Source organism: Engystomops pustulosus, chromosome 6, assembly GCF_040894005.1.
Source record: "Engystomops pustulosus chromosome 6, aEngPut4.maternal, whole genome shotgun sequence".
In the NCBI taxonomy this organism is placed as follows: domain Eukaryota; kingdom Metazoa; phylum Chordata; class Amphibia; order Anura; family Leptodactylidae; genus Engystomops; species Engystomops pustulosus.
In genome coordinates, this window is record NC_092416.1 from 169,552,553 (window position 1) to 169,571,071 (window position 18,519).

General features: G+C 38.8%; 1 protein-coding gene across 3 annotated transcripts in view; it reads left to right on the plus strand.

Annotated features, from left to right (window-relative positions):
- The window catches only part of ANKFN1 (ankyrin repeat and fibronectin type III domain containing 1), a 530,260-nt gene that overhangs the window by 377,507 nt on the left and 134,234 nt on the right, over positions 1 to 18,519 (plus strand). Inside the window, exon 1 of one of the 3 annotated variants that reach the window (XM_072112312.1) lies at positions 18,055 to 18,382. The exons of the other annotated variants lie outside the window; for them this stretch is intronic. Within the exon in view, the coding sequence (XP_071968413.1) occupies positions 18,301 to 18,382 (82 nt within the window). The 5' untranslated portion in view covers positions 18,055 to 18,300. Of the gene's footprint in view, positions 1 to 18,054; positions 18,383 to 18,519 lie in introns of those variants that run through there. 3 annotated transcript variants of the gene reach the window in all.

The window sequence follows — 18,519 nt, forward strand, 5'->3', positions numbered from 1 at the left end:
TCTCAGTAATATTTAAACTTTCAGAGACTGTCCGTACAGAACCCTGCTTGTTGTCCCTTCCCAGCTCACTTATCTAAAAGATCAGTGATCCCTAGTCTATCTAGCTATGTACCTTCCAGTGATTTTTCCTAAGCCTTGTTAGTGGAATCCATGAGGACACTCATATTATAAGTCTCGTAAAAGTACTGGAGGAGACTCAATTGACTGCATCTCCATCGACCCCTTTGCTAGTTACTCTTATCTCCAATTCACAACCTCTTTTGTGATGAACAAGCCAATTCAGCTTCTAGCCCACCAAGCGAGCTGCTCTGGCCGAATTCTAAACCTCTTTTGTGATGAACAAGCCAATTCACCTTCCAGCCCACCAAGCGAGCTGCTCTGGCCAAATTCTAAAAAAGATGATGTAAGTAGCCCAATCTCAAGACTTTTAAGACATCTCCGTACGACCAACCCATGACCCTAAAACAATCTTCTAAATTCTAAATTGTTGTCTAAAGTTTCTAGTTTTACTGCCCTATCCTTCATTTGGACACTGAAGAAGAGCTTCCACAAGTTTCTGACTTTGGCCATTTTGAACCTCGTTCAGGGATGTCTGGCTATAGCTTATCCTCTTGAAACTGGTAACACATACGATGCTCATCCAAATTATGTCTACATTTTTGTGTATAAGGGGTTTGGAGGAGAAAATAGTCTTGTAAAAGTATAGCAGGCGATCCACCTGCCAGCCTCTCCATCGTCATCTTGCCACTCACTCTTATCCTTAATTCACCACCTCTTTTTTGATGAATAAGCCAATTCAGCTTCTGGGCTACTCGATGGGCTGCTAAGGTCAATTCTAAAAAAAAATTAAGACACCTCCAACCGACCAACTGACCCTAAAACTGGCACGTACCGGCTTCCGTAGAAGCAAAGATCTGACCGCTCTGTCAGTCCCGATAGATCAAACTAACTTCTACTTCGGGGAAAAATGTTTTCCTTACTATTCTGGCACATGCTGGAGCAAAGATACTGCCAGAGTGGATACCTTTTTGCTTGCAAGACATTGGATGACCCTAAAACATTCTTCTAAATTGTTGTCTGCAGCTTCTAGCTTTATTGTCCTATCCTTCATTTGGGACCCATATTTTTGGACACTAAAGAAGAGCTTCAACAAGTGTTAAGTATATATGGCAACAGTGAAAAAAAGTCCAGAAAGAACAGATTCTCCGCTTTAATTTACTAAACATCTTTGCGTTGTGCTCAGGATCTTCCCACAAACAGAAAGCAGATTGCAAGTCCAACTTAGTTGGAACAGACTGGAACTTTCAGGATCGGCCATCCTGTAAGTGGTTTTGGAAGTCCCGTATAAAATAATTGAGTGACAAGTTTGTCCTTTCCACAATTGATTTCAATACGACTTCTTACAGGGTGGAGATTTTGGAAGTCTTTTTCACTGCTCAGAGGGACGTGTGGTCCTTCATTTTGACCGTTCATCAGACATTTACTTCTTATCCTATAGATAGGTGATACATTTTTTATATATTGTTATATAATTTTTTATTATAAAAAAATCCTTTAAAGTTTAATCTCTTCATTTCAGGAACAATGTACTTACAGGCGTGAGGAACATTTATTACCATCAACATAGTTGATTTTGTCTGCTGTATAGCCTTTCAATGGGAGGAAACTCTAGATTGTAAGAGGACATGATGTTCATGTTCCGATACTAAAGACATTCAATTCCCAAATCATTGAGTTCTAACTCTTGAAACATCCCGATCTATTTCCTTAAGGCGAAGCTTGCCAGTTTCTCTTCAGACTCACAATACGGTGTATCCGATTATCCTAACAAGTTACTCATGCTTCAGTAGCCCACAGTTGATCATTTTGGTTTTTCAGACCGTAAAACAAGCCATAGTTCAGCGTGTTTATTTCCCTTGCCAAAAATTCCGAAGTTATTTTCATTACACATTGCAATTTTTTGAGTTCTCAATAAAGGGATAAATATTTGAGTGTGAAGTGTGAATGCTGGGGCCCCCTTCAATATAGAAAATGAGTACTGGAAGTCTCCCTTAACTGGAGATGCGCACATCCAGCATTGTCTCACCCGAAAGCCAGCATTAGAGGGCAACTTCATAGTCCCTCATTCTACTGATCATGAGGGGTCCAGGCAGCCAGACTCCTCACGATCAGACATTTATCTCTTATCCTGTGGATGGAGGATAAATGTCTTTTATGGGGAAGCCTTACTTTGTTAGTAGTGCTGTAGGTTACTATACGGAATGAACTGGCCACAGAAGTACACAAAATGTTGGCGGAACTCGTATGGGTTAAAAAAGGAACGGCCATTTTGAACTTTGTTCAGAGTTGTCTGATTGGATAAGAGGTGTTAGGCTATAGCTTATAATCTCCCCATTTATGATATGTAGATGCTCATCCAAGTGTTATGTATACTTGTGTACAGGGAGTCTGAAGGAGAAAGTGTTAGCTCTTGATGGCTTAGGGGGGTTTGCAGACATGGCTTGTTTGCTAAAGGCCTCTATGCACATAAGATGAAAATAATTTGAGCTAACCAATTTCATTTTGTTTGGTCAACCATCTTTGGAGTATGGGTCCTCTGTAGTCTCTACTGATGAGGGAACATATTGAAGTTCGATTCTGAGGCTTCCCATGACGTCATTAAGGAGCAACAATCCCAGAGTAAGTGGCTGCTTATCACAGGTGTTACCAGCAGGGGTGGGATGTGAGCTGAGCCTGAGCCTGAACTTGAGGCTGAAATCTGGGTTCAGGTTTGGGGACATTTCGGTTCAGATCTACTCATCACTACTCCTGACTCCTCCTATACAGCAGATGTCTGAGGAGATAAATTTGGACAAGCTGGAACACATCTGCCATTGGCTTCTATCGTCAAAGGTATCTGATCATGCCAATCTGAAAGATACACATGCATGTTTGGCCACGTCTGCATATGTATGGGGACCTTAACATCGTGGGAAGATGAGGTTCTTCCCAGGTTCCCATCGCACAAGTCAGTACGTGTCCAGACCAAGAAATATCTGCCCTAATGAGTTTCACTCTAGTATATTAGCGAAGCCAATATTACCATGCTGGAAAAATCTTTATTAGAAATCATAAATTTCCGATTGTTTAATAAAGCCATCAGCTGGCGTGACATCTAACAGAAAGCCGAAGAATTGTTTGGACGTTTAAATACTTTGGATATGACACCAACCCTCCTGGATTTCTGAAACATTGTCTGAATTTAATAATTAGTTTTCGCAAAGCAAAGACGCCGTAAACCAAATATTCCTGTTTATTGGCAAGATTTTAAAGGGAGACCCTACAGTAAACAATCCGTCTACGCACCAACAGAATGTCACTAGTAATTCTTATCAACAATGGAACATGCCGGACACATATGGAATTAACTATATGCAAGCACGGCCTAGTCTTGATTTCAGCCCACGGGGGAGAGCGCTACACAACCGTAATCAAGGCAAAGCTTCAGTCATGGAGGACAATAATATATACTCCCATCCCAATTACATCGACATGAAAAGGATTTTGTCAATTCTGCCTCGCAGACTAATTGACTCTCAGATTTTTGAAGGCTCCGTCGTAATTAAAACGCTTAAAAGGTTTGTTTTTAATTATTTGAAATCTGGATTTTTTTTGTTTTACCCTCGTACCTTTTGCTTTTCCGAAGAGATGGATGAAAAAAAAATCCCACTGTGACTGGGGGAAAATTACGCCCTGGCAAGTGTTTACAGGATAGGCGTTATATAAAATTCTATTTAACCAAGTTTTTAGGTTAAACATAGATTTTTTTTACATTTTTTAATGATATACATTTGCAACAACAAAAAAATCTACCTCTTAATCAATATCATAATGTATAAGGGGGGTATTTTTTAGGGTTTTTTGCACCAGGACACTGGTGTAGAAGCACTGAAATAATCGCAAAAGCTTAATGCTAGCACTTGGAATGGAGCATGGAGGGCATGGAAGGGTGTGTCCAGTGGGGGAGTGGACATGGTGGGGGGGGGGGGGAAGCGAGGCTGAAAAGTCACCGGCTGGCATAGAAATAACACGCTGCGCAGGATGCGCGATGGATACGTCAAAAGGCCGGAAACTCTGCATCTGGCTCCGCCCATAGGGGTGTCGTAGAGGCGTGTAGGGTTGCACGAGCACTGAGGTAGGATAAGTAAATCCCCTATATATCTATTTTATCCATATAAAATAATAAAAGGGACTTTATTCCACATTTCTCTGGTGATTAAGCACAAAACTGACACCTGTTACATATGTAGGGTTTCTATAGAGCAGTTACGGTATCTCATTTAAATCAAAGACCAGGTTTACAAGAAAAGATAAGTTCTGTTATATCACTACTGACAAAAGATGATGTCACAGCTTATCTCCTTCTCCTCCCTGTACAATGACCTCTATATAGATAACACTGACCCATCATTACATCACTACTGACAATAGATGATGTCACAGCTTATCTCCTCCTCCTCCCTGTACAATGACCTCTATATAGATAACACTGACCCATCATTACATCACTACTGACAACAGATGATGTCACAGCTTATCTCCTCCTCCTCCCTGTACAATGACCTCTATATAGATAACACTGACTCATCATTACATCACTACTGACAATAGATGATGTCACAGCTTATCTCCTCTCCCTCCCTGTACAATGACCTCTATATAGATAACACTGACCCATCATTACATCACTACTGACAATAGATGATGTCACAGCTTATCTCCTCCCCTCCCAGTACAATGACCTCTATATAGATAACACTGACCCATCATAATATCACTACTGACAATAGATGATGTCACAGATTATCTCCTCCTCCTCCCTGTACAATGACCTCTATATAGATAACACTGACCCATCATTACATCACTACTGACAATAGATGATGTCACAGCTTATCTCCTCCCCCTCCCTGTACAATGACCTCTATATAGATAACACTGACCCATCATTACATCACTACTGACAATAGATGATGTCACAGCTTATCTCCTCCCCCTCCCTGTACAATGACCTCTATATAGATAACACTGACCCATCATTACATCACTACTGACAAAAGATGATGTCACAGCTTATCTCCTTCTCCTCCCTGTACAATGACCTCTATATAGATAACACTGACCCATCATTACATCACTACTGACAATAGATGATGTCACAGCTTATCTCCTCCTCCTCCCTGTACAATGACCTCTATATAGATAACACTGACACATCATTACATCACTACTGACAACAGATGATGTCACAGCTTATCTCCTCCTCCTCCCTGTACAATGACCTCTATATAGATAACACTGACTCATCATTACATCACTACTGACAATAGATGATGTCACAGCTTATCTCCTCCCCCTCCCTGTACAATGACCTCTATATAGATAACACTGACCCATCATTACATCACTACTGACAATAGATGATGTCACAGCTTATCTCCTCCCCTCCCAGTACAATGACCTCTATATAGATAACACTGACCCATCATAATATCACTACTGACAATAGATGATGTCACAGATTATCTCCTCCTCCTCCCTGTACAATGACCTCTATATAGATAACACTGACCCATCATTACATCACTACTGACAATAGATGATGTCACAGCTTATCTCCTCCCCCTCCCTGTACAATGACCTCTATATAGATAACACTGACCCATCATTACATCACTACTGACAATAGATGATGTCACAGCTTATCTCCTCCCCCTCCCTGTACAATGACCTCTATATAGATAACACTGACCCATCATTACATCACTACGGACAATAGATGATGTCACAGCTTATCTCCTCCTCCCTGTACAATGACCTCTATATAGATGACACTGACCCATCATTACATCACTACTGACAATAGATGATGTCACAACTTATCTCCTCCCCCTCCCTGTACAATGACCTCTATATAGATAACACTGACCCATCATTACATAATTACTGACAATAGATGATGTCACAGCTTATCTCCTCCCCCTCCCTGTACAATGTCCTCTATATAGATAACACTGACCCATCATTACATCACTTCTAACAATAGATGATGTCACAGCTTATCTCCTCCCCCTCCCTGTACAATGTCCTCTATATAGATAACACTGACCCATCATTACATCACTACTGACAATAGATGATGTCACAGCTTATCTCCTCCCCCTCCCTGTGCAATGACCTCTATATAGATAACACTGACCCATCATTACATCCCTACCAACAATAGATGGTGTCACAGCTTATCTCCTCCCCCTTCCTGTACAATGACCTCTATATAGATAACACTGACCCATCATTACATCACTACTGACAATAGATGATGTCACAGCTTATCTCCTCCCCCTCCCTACCTATACAATGACCTCTATATAGATAACACTGACCCATCATTACATCACTACTGACAATAGATGATGTCACAGCTTATCTCCTTCCCCTCCCTGTACAATGACCTCTATATAGATGACACTAACCCATCATTACATCACCACTCACAATAGATGATGTCACAGATTATCCCCTCCCCCCTGTACAATGACCTCTATATAGATGACACTGACCCATCATTACATCACTACTGACAATAGATGATGTCACAGCTTATCTCCTCCCCCTCCCTACCTATACAATGACCTCTATATAGATAACACTGACCCATCATTACATCACTACTGACAATAGATGATGTCACAGCTTATCTCCTCCCCCTCCCTGTACAATGACCTCTATATAGATACCACTGACCCATCATTACATCACTACGGACAATAGATGATGTCACAGCTTATCTCCTCCCCCTCCTGTACAATGACCTCTATATAGATAACACTGACCCATCATTACATCACTACTGACAATAGATGATGTCACAGCTTATCTCCTCCCCATCCCTGTACAATGTCCTCTATATAGATAACACTGACCCATCATTACATCACTACTGACACTAGATGATGTCACAGCTTATCTCCTCCCCCTCCCTGTACAATGTCCTCTATATGGATAACACTGACCCATCATTACATCACTACTGACAATAGATGATGTCACAGCTTATCTCCTCTTGCACCTCACATATACTGTAAGGTTGTTCACATGCATGGAAATAAATCTAAACATATCTAAAGATACTCATCAGAACCTCTTGTTCTATGGATGAAGAAATATTAAGTATACAAAACCTAACATACGTAGTAACAACAAAACTAAATATATCAGAGCGAGAATACCCGTATTGGTCTTTTTTGGTGATTTTTAAGTTCGTCTACCACTGTGTATAAGTTTGAACTGGATTATCAGATCTCTCATAGCAGCAGATTGTGTAAGGAGTTACATTTCGTTCCTCATCTCACTAGTTTTTGAAATTTTAATTTTGTATGCAAAAAAGCCCGAGGCGCCCTACAGAGCCCGTAATCTGCTAAATGAAATCCAAATGCCTAAACTGTTTTCATTGTCACTTTCCTCCTTGGCTTAGTATTATGTGAATATGTTATCTTTCTCTAGACTTTATTTTGTATAATATTTGATATATTTTTTAATGTGGGGGATTTTTGCTTTATTGATCTGATCCTTAAAGGGATTTTTCAAGTTATTACTATTGATGATCTTCAGGATCGGTCCTCAATGTGTGATTGGTGGAGGTCCAACACCCAGCACCTCTATTGGTCAGCTGCTCACAGCAGATGTTGAAAAGAGAATTGAACAGGAAGCAGACAGCGCTACTCTATATGTAGTGGTCAGGCTAGGTTACTGCAGGTCAGCTTCCATTTGCTGTTAAACAACTGATCTGTGGAGATGTTGGGTGTCAGACCACCAGCAATCAGAGATTAAAGCCCTATTCCATGAATATTATATGAGTGATGAGTAGAGATCAGCGGACTGGAAGGTTGTGTTTTGATGTGGGATTCGGTGCACCCTGCACAACCCGGACATATTGCCGGACAGGCTTTCAAACAGTTAATTGAGGTAATTGATGCCCCTAGCTACTAGCCATGGCAGTAATCGGTCGAGGGGACACCATGGGTAGCCATTGCTAGTTGCTAGGGGCATCAATTTGCCGGATAGGCTACCCAACAGTCTAACCAATCTCCGATAATAAACAGAAACTTCAGGTCCTCTCATCGCTAGTGATGAGCCTTTCACCAAATCTGAACCCAGACCTCATCCAGAAGTTTGGCGTTTGGCTCCCTTCCCTTTGCCATCAGTGCTGGAATATGATGGTTTATTGCAGCAATATACACAAGCCTTATGCTTTGTTGGGTTCTTCAATCAACCTAAAACAAGAAGTGAAATACCTAAAATATAAAGCAAATATCTAATTCCTATATATGGGATGAATCAAAAGTTCTAAGCCTTTTATTTCAGAGAAGTAAGGATAAAATGATAAATCAGATTCCCAGGAAGTAAAGGGTAAGGAGCCTTTTAGATTATGTCAGGAACATGTACGCCATCTTGAAAGCTGCCATATTGGATCGAGGGCTTGATTTTCCAATAGGAAGGTGACCATGTAACATATTACAGAAGACCAGAATTGTCTCAGAATTCGATTGTCACAATCAGATTTGTATTATTTCTTGTGGCTCAAAAGTTACCAACACAAAAAATTGCAATAACAACCAGAAACGTTCCATCAACGTGACGTGTTGTCCCTGGTGCTGAACACAGTGGTGAAAGCTCTTAATTTAATCATTATGGAGCCACATTAAAATCTAAGATATAAAACTAATTATCTAAGGGAAATCAATAGAGTTGATAGCATCTAAACCACAAGAGATATAGTAAATCAGGTTGCAGCATTGCATTTCTGAGACAATTCCGGTCTTCTCTGATGTATTACATCAACTCCTTCATATTGTTGATCCAATATGGCAGCTTTCAAAATGGCGGCCATGTTCCAGACATAGGCTCTAAGATAGGCCCCTCACCCATTACCTGTTGGAGTATTTACCCATTCATTTTTAAATAAAAAGAACATCTGATTCACCCTGTAGATATATAGACGTTACCGAAATAGTAGAATCTAAGCATCTAAAGCGGAAAGACCAACTGTAGAGGGACCTGTGTTGTGCCAGTGGAGTAATTATTACATCTTATATTTTTTATGCTTAAATTACATTTATTGATAAGTGAATCATTCAAGATTTGATTCACTGAAGCTTTGCCCGGTTTTTCAGAAGATTTGGTTTGGGTCCAAATTGCATCGGTCTGAAGCTCTAATTCTTGAAAATGGCGTATAACCCCCCCTTCCCCCTAGTCCTCTTAAACACAGAATTTTTTATTAGAAGGTCCTACTTCGTATTTCTTATTAAAAGGTCCTATCTGGTATGTTCTAGGAACCCGAAATTCCAATAGTTACCTTGTGGCAACCAAAAGAACCCATTGGTCATAATAAAAATAGAACTTTTATTAGTAATTTTTAATAATAATTTAGTCTTGTTCTTAAAAATCACTAATAAAAGTTATATTTTAAATTTGACCAAACTATTGGAATTCAACTTTTAACTGCTAAACCCTGTCAAAAACTTGAGTGGTCTGAGGGAAACCAAATTTAAGTCTTCTAAAAACCCTAAACGCTAACCATAACCCTAATTAAATAATTTGCTTAAAATGAACTTAACACTATGAATTAGAAAAAAAACCCTGTATTTTAGAGAACTATGGGGGTTATATACCAATTTCCACATGAATTGTGGAACCGTGGAACATGTGGAACATGAACCGTTTGCTAAGTGAATCTGAAAAACAAAGCCAAGTCTAAAGCTAAAAAATCAGAATTTGAAACGGTGCGGTAAAAATACTGTATCTACAAATCAATTAATCAATTCGATGATCTCTGATTACATTATTAAATTGTAGAAACCAACAAATTTATTATTTAAAAATGTGAAAAAAAATTACGGGACCCTCTGCCTATTGATGCCTTCATAGCAGTCCGTCTACATGAACTTATACTACTTAGAAATTTCTGATATGGCCAAAATAACCTAAATATAGGATTTGTAGGACCTTATCGTCCGAGCACCTGAAAGCCGGCATCTGTTAAAACATTTAGAGTAAAAAAAAAAAATCCTTGGCACTAGGGAGGGTACATAATTTAAGTTTGCCTATGTGCCAGAAACTTCCACTGTTTTATATACTTATTTACAGTGCTGTTTATTGAAAAATCACTACTTACACTGCCAACCGCAGCAACACATCGTCTGTTTGCTAACTTCTGAAACACAGAGTACCTTCATTAAAACATACAGTGACCACGCTAGCAAACATGGAAAATATCTTTACACATCATGTAGAATGTGTTAGCTATACATATATTAACGGCTGGCTGCCGGAGCGGGGATGGTCTCCTGGGTAAAGCTTCCTGTCTAACTCAATGTCCTGTAGACGCAGAAATAATTATCTGTGTACCACACATACTTTTTAGCTTATTTATGTTGTTCGGAGTATGTGTTATTGGTAACATTTCGGGATAAAAATGGGGGGGGGGTTGAGTGATTTCTAAGATTTTTTTTCGAAGCACAAAGCTCAATGCATTTCTTGTATACAGTGGCGGCACGTATGTTGTGGTTTGAGTGGGGTGTCTATGAGGTATGTTCAGCTTTAAAAAGAAAAAAAAAATTGGTAGTTTTCTAAAAACTGATTAGTTTTTCACCGTTTTCTTAAAGGGGTTGTCACACAACAAAAAAGTTCAGGTCTCCTGTGGTTTCATGGTGGAGTGAATTTATTCGTCGATATGTACATTTGATTTTCGATCCTCTTGGCTCTACGATGTGATACATAAAGAGATTAAATGGCCAAGTGTCCACTGTCTATCCCTTTAAATCAATTTAATTCTGTATATTTATTCTTGTTGATGATCCGAGTCTGATGAGCAGAGCAACAGCTCCATAGAGATGAATGGGGCAGCCCAACCATGGGCAACCAGCTGTTCCACTCAACTCGAGGGCTTTGAGGAAGTTACATTGGGCCCCATCGGACCCCGTTCTAGTGATCTGTGGGGGTCTCATCACTGAGACCTCTAACGATCAGCAAGTTCGGCCCTATGCTGTGGATAGGGCCTACATTGTTTCATGGTAACACCCCTTTAAACTTGTAAATTTCACTTCACAATCAAGAAGCCCAATGTATCCTCCTACTTTGCCTACTTGTCTCTACTCCTTGTGGCTCCTTGTTTTAGGCTCATATTGACTTCTAATACATAATTCATATATCCTTCATTTTCAATTTAATTCAAATCTCAATTCAATGTAATTTTCTCAAAAGTCTAAAACTTAAAACGAGAAAACGGGAAGAACATGTTACAATTTTGAAACGATAGAGTATTTCTCTCTGTTTTTATGGTTTTACTCTCCGTCCAAAGCCAATTTTCTACTAAGGTTTTTATATACAGTCAGTCCTTGTGTTACGTACAAGATAGGGTCCATAGGTTTGCTCTTAAGTTGAATTTGTATGTAAGTCGAAACTGTATTTTATAATTGTAACCCCAGCCCAAAAATTTTTTTGAACCTGTGGCAATTGGAGTTTCAAAATTTTTTGCTGTAATTGGACCAAGGATTATCAATAAAGTCTCATTACAGACACCCTACAGCTGATCATTGCAGTCTGGGACTATAGTAATAGCATCCAGAGAGCTTCACCAGACATCACAGTGGGCAGAGGGGTCCGTCTGTAACTAGGGGTCATCTGTAAGTCTGGTGTCCTTAAGTAGGGAACGCCTTTATATAGCAAAGGTCTCAGTGGCTTAACTAGTAGAGGCAGGGCCCCATAGCAAACCTCTGAAAGGGGCCCCCTTCCCACTTATATTAAACCATAGAGCATATATACATACATACAATATACATCATATATACATTACATATATGTTATATACATATTATGGTGTACAGTGTATCTTGTATGTAACCTGGGGACTGCCTGTATATATATATAGGTCTACTTTATAGTGTGTCAGGTCTGATGCCGGGCCCCCTGACACTGTGGGCCCCATAACAGCTGCCATGGATGCTACAACTATAGTTAGACAGGAAAAAGAACTATTTCCAGCTGGACATCAGACGTCAGTTTTTAGGATAAAAAGTAGCAAAATTTTATTTGAAATCCATTAAAAAGGAGTACAATGGTACATGACACAGCATAAGGAATAAAAAATAGCATCAAAGCTTACGCGTTTCGGTGATTAAACCTTATTCATAGCTTCTGCACAACTTTCTGCAGTCTGGCTATTTAACCCTGCCCTTTCAATCCCATGGATCTCTGGGTAAGGTTTTCTTAACCCTTTCCATGATTTTTTGTATAAAGCGTAAAGCGTAAAGTGTAAACATAAAATGTAAACATAAAGTGTAAACATACATAGAAGAAACTTTACATGTTTAAAAACAAGGAAAAACAGATGGTAATTATCACCTTAGTACCTGCAAGAAAAAGTGTAACTTTTCATTGTTTTTATATCAAAGAAGCAAAAAAGAAGCAAAAAAGAAAAAGAAAGGTTGTATTACGTGGGGAGCATTATAGGATATTAGAAACAATATTTTATATTTATTATATATTTTATAAGTTAGCAATTTTTAGCAAAAGTGAATCAAATCTTGTTTCTTATTTAATCCAAAAGGGACCCTAGTTTTTAAAGAGAAAATCCAGTACGTTTCCCGATTTAAAAGGATCCTCCTAAGATCTCCCCCTCGCTTAGGTTTAATTACTTTTTCGATACCCCTGCATCTGAGGACACTGCAGTCTCCGGCATGATGTTCCCTAACATGTCTAGATACTGCGGAAATGTTAACCGCACTTTCTGAACTGACATCAGAGAAATGTCGACGAATGCGGGTTTTAAGATTGTTCGTAGTACAGCCTATGTAATCTAATCCACATGAAACGCATTGTATCTGATAAATTACAAATGATGTATTACAGTTTATGAATTGTTTTATTTCTTGTTGTGCATCGTTAGAGTACGAGGAGAAAAATTTGCTTTGGATCGCATACCTGCAGCACTTACAACGGTCTGCTCCACATTTGAAGAAGCCTTTAGTGCTGAGCCATGTGGTATGGCCTGGACTTGATTGATATAGGCTAGGTGACAGTAAATTACTGAGATTCGGAGCCTTTTTAGCTACACATTTTGTATTGTTGTGCATAATTTTAGACAGTATGTGATCAGTATGCAGGATGGGTAGATTTTTATATATAATTTTTTCAATTTCTTTGTACTGAACACTGTAGGTTGTAGTAAACACTATTGGTTGTTGTTTTTTGTGTTTGGATTTTTTATTTTTATTCATGTTAGTCAAATCTGAACGGGGGATATTATGGACTATATGAGAAGCCCTTTTTAACATCCACTCCGGATATTTTCTCTTCTTTAATTTGTCCCAAACCTTTTTCTCCTCTGTTTTATACAGGGAGGATGTGGAACAATTCCTTTTAGTGCGGATAAGTTCTCCTGTAGGGATATTCTTTATAACATGATTGGGGTGGCATGAACTAGCTAGTAAGGTGGTATTAGATGCCGTTGGTTTGACATATGGGGAAATTTGAACTACAGTATTGGTACCAGTTAAGCTGATATCCAAGAAGTTGATAGTTTTAGCCTGTAAATTAAATGTGAATTTTAAATTCATGTAGTTAGAATTAAGATATGTGACAAAATTTTCTGCATCCAATACAGTTCCCTCCCATATCAGGAGCTGGTCGTCAATATAACGGCCGTACCACCTGATATGGGAGAGAAAAGGATTTGCCCCAGAAAACAGATAAAGTTCTTCCCATCTGGCCATGTACAAATTTGCTAATGATGGAGAACATCTGCCCCCCATCGATGCACCGCATCTCTGTAAAAAATAGCTGTCATCAAATGAAAAATAATTTCTTTTCAAGAGAAAATTAACTGCTTCTACTATAAACTCCTTTACTGCAAGTGAATACATACTATATTTATCCAACCAATAAGTCAGGCATTGTAATGCAATTTCATGGTCTAAAGATGGGTATAATGCTACCACGTCACACGACAGCCACATGAAGCTCCGTCTCCATGGTATACCATCAAGTAAAGAAATAGTATGTTTAGTATCTTTCAATAGGCCAGGAAGGGAAGCAACCAGTGGTTGAAGGTGGTGGTCAACCCACTCCCCCAATCTTTCACTCAGAGATCCGATACCCGCCACAATGGGGCGGAGGGGAGGGGGGAAGACCTCCTTATGTATCTTCGGCAACGAGTGAAAGACTGGGGTAACGGGAAATTTGACATACAGGTAATCTGATATTTTCTGGGATATTGCACCCATATTTAATCCCTCATCCAACAGTTTCCTTAACAACATTTGAAATTCAATAGTAGGATTTGATTGTAATTTTAGGTACGTTTTTTCATCGCTCAACATCTCTAAATTTAATTTTTTATACAGTCCGGCATTAAGGAGAACTATCGCACCCCCCTTGTCTGCAGAGCGGACTAGAAGATCAGAGTTCATTTTAATTTCTTTTATGGCTTTCCGTTCCTGGTTTGAAATATTATATTTCTGGTGCTGAGTGGTAGCTTCTTTTAGTTCAATCAAATCTCGTTCCACCTGTTCTTGAAAAATGTCCATTGTGGTGGATCTTGAGTTAATGGGGTAGAACAAAGAATTGGAAGTTCGGAAAGATTGAAAAAATTATATATAAAAATCTACCCATCCTGCATACTGATCACATACTGTCTAAAATTATGCACAACAATACAAAATGTGTAGCTAAAAAGGCTCCGAATCTCAGTAATTTACTGTCACCTAGCCTATATCAATCAAGTCCAGGCCATACCACATGGCTCAGCACTAAAGGCTTCTTCAAATGTGGAGCAGACCGTTGTAAGTGCTGCAGGTATGCGATCCAAAGCAAATTTTTCTCCTCGTACTCTAACGATGCACAACAAGAAATAAAACAATTCATAAACTGTAATACATCATTTGTAATTTATCAGATACAATGTGTTTCATGTGGATTGGATTACATAGGCTGTACTACGAACAATCTTAAAACCCGCATTCGTCGACATTTCTCTGATGTCAGTTCAGAAAGTGCGGTTAACATTTCCGCAGTATCTAGACATGTTAGGGAACATCATGCCGGAGACTGCAGTGTCCTCAGATGCAGGGGTATCGAAAAAGTAATTAAACCTAAGCGAGGGGGAGATCTTAGGAGGATCCTTTTAAATCGGGAAACGTACTGGATTTTCTCTTTAAAAACTAGGGTCCCTTTTGGATTAAATAAGAAACAAGATTTGATTCACTTTTGCTAAAAATTGCTAACTTATAAAATATATAATAAATATAAAATATTGTTTCTAATATCCTATAATGCTCCCCACGTAATACAACCTTTCTTTTTTGCTTCTTTTTTGCTTCTTTGATAGAAAAACAATGAAAAGTTACACTTTTTCTTGCAGGTACTAAGGTGATAATTACCATCTGTTTTTCCTTGTTTTTAAACATGTAAAGTTTCTTCTATGTATGTTTACACTTTATGTTTACATTTTATGTTTACACTTTACGCTTTACGCTTTATACAAAAAATCATGGAAAGGGTTAAGAAAACCTTACCCAGAGATCCATGGGATTGAAAGGGCAGGGTTAAATAGCCAGACTGCAGAAAGTTGTGCAGAAGCTATGAATAAGGTTTAATCACCGAAACGCGTAAGCTTTGATGCTATTTTTTATTCCTTATGCTGTGTCATGCACCATTGTACTCCTTTTTAACCCCTACGGGACACAGCATCTTTTGGCCTAAAGGACGCGGCCCCATTTTTCAAATCTGGCCTGTGTCACTATAAGTGGTTATAGCTTTGGAACGCTGTGAGATATCCAGGGGATTTTGAGATTGTTTTCTCGTGACACATTGTACTTCAAATTAGTTTAAAAATTTGGATGAAATCTTTTGCGTTTAGTTATGAAAAAAAACAAAATTTGGCAAAAATGTTGAAAAATTCTTTATTTTCAACGTTCTAAATTCTCTACTTTTGATTCAGAAAGTCATAGCACCCAAATAAATTCATAACTTACATTTCCCAAATGTCTGCTTTATGTTGGCATGGTTTTTTCAGATTCCACATATTTTACTAGAATGTTATGAAGCTCAGAATTTGGGAGCCATTTTTCACATTTTTTGTAAAATCGCCAAAACCTGTATTTAGATGGACCTGCACAGTTTCTAATTGACACTGAGAGGCCTAAATAATAGTGAGACTCGTAAATTACCCCATTGTGGAAACTACACCCCTCAACGTATGAAAAACCACTTTTAAGAAGTTTGTTAACCCTTTACGTGTTTTATAGGGGTTAAAACAAAATGGAGGTGGAGTCTGCAAATTGTAATATTTTTTCACAATACACTCATTTTGGGTGGAAAATTAAACATTTGTAATGGATAAAATGAAAAAAGGCTCCACAAAGTTTGATACGCAATTTCTCCCGAGTACACGGATACCCCATATGTGCTGGTAACCTGCTGTATGGGCGCACGGCCAGGCATAGAAGGGAAGGAGGCGCCATCCGGAGCAGATTTGCTGTCACATTGTACAGGCTATAATTTTTTTCTTTTTTTTAATGAGGACCTATAGGGGCTTATTTCTTTTGCCACATGAGATGCACTTTTCTAATACATAATTTTGGGGCATCTATAGCTAATTGGTGAGATTTAATTAACTCTTTGTTGGTGGAGGAAATGAAAATCATCAATTTTTAGGAAAATTTTTATGTGTTTTTTTTTTTGGCCGTTAACCATACCATGAAAATAGTATATTATTTTTATTCTTTGGGTCGCCACGTTTATGAAAATACTTCATTTATATATATTTTTTTATTTTTTCCCATTTTTACTGAATAAAAAGTAATTTGGCAAAATTGTTGTTAATTTTAGCATCACCGACTTACATATGCATAACTTTTTTATTTTTCACCTCAAAAATCTGTTTAAGGGCTTATTTTTTGCAAGAATGATAGCTCTTTTTAGTGGTCTTATTTTAGATTGCGTAACTTTTTAAAATCACTTTTTTAGAGCATTTTTAAAGGGCATTAATAAAAAATCATCTTTATCAGAGAGAGTTTTTTTAGGTTGTTTTTTACGGGGTTCACTTTGCGGATCTAATAACGATTCTGTTTTATTATACAGATTGTTACGGACGCAGGGATACCAAATATGTGGGGGTTTTGTGTATTTTATTCAATTGTACTGAATAAAAACTAATTTGGAGAAAATCTTATTCATTTTAGCATCACCATCTTTTTATATGCATAACTTTTTTATTTTTTGGCAGATAAATCTTGTTAGGGGCTTATTTTTTGCGAGAACAGTTGTTCTTTTTAGTGGGCTTATTTTGGAGTGCATAACATTTTTTAAATCACTTTTTAGAGCATTTTTTATAGGGTATTAATTAAAAATTATCTTTTTTCGGAACGTTTTTTGCGTTTTTTTCCTCCGGCGTTTACCGTGCGGGTCCAGTAACAATTCTGTTTTATTATGCAGATTGTTACGGACGCGGCAATACCAAATATGCGGGGTTTTTTTGTGTTTTTATGTTTTTTATACTTTATTAAGTTTTTTTATGGGAAAGTGACATTTTAGGGGCTTATATTTTTATGTATTAATTTTTTATTTATTATAATGTGTAGTGTTAACTGTTTTTGCATATTTTTACTTATACATACTTGAACTTAAACCAGTGATGCTCTGATCACTGGTTTAAGTTCAATACACTGCTCTACAATACTATTTTATTGTAGAGCAGTGTAAACTGTCTGAGCAAGCTTGCGCATGCTCAGACAGTTTACAGCCAGACCCGGAAGGGGTCTGGCTGCCATGGAGACCGGGCAGCTCCGGGGCACATGCCAGTCCTCGGAGCTGCCCGGCAGAGGATCGGATCCCCCGGTAAGCGGCACGGGGGATCCGATCCACAGCGCTTACACCCTTACACGCCGCGGTCATGTTTGACCGCGGCGTGTAAGGGGTTAACACCCGCGATCGGAGCCGGCTCCGATCGCGGGTGTTAGCGCAGGCTGTCAGCTGTACTAGACAGCTGACAGCCGCTGCTTCTGGTACCGGCTCCGTTCGTGAGCCGGTGCCAGAAGCAGGACGTTATAGAACGTCCCCGTGCGCTAAGCATCTAGCCCCGGGGACGTACTATAACGTCCTGGTGCGCCTAGGGGTTAATGGATTTCAAATAAAATTTTGCTACTTTTTATCCTAAAAACTGACGTCTGATGTCCAGCTGGAAATAGTTCTTTTTCCTGTCTAATGCTGCCTGCACCTGTGACCGAGGTTTGTCCGTGCTGGAGTGTCCAGAGTCAAGACCAAGAGGATTGTTCGAACGGAGAGGGTGAGCTGATTTCACAAAAGTATCTTTGTGATAGTTTTTTCTGTCTACAACTATAGTTACGCCCCCAGGTCTTGTCACACATGAGATGTCCGGGCCTTTACTAGTTGATCGTAGCTTTTTTGTGGTCTTTGCTTCAG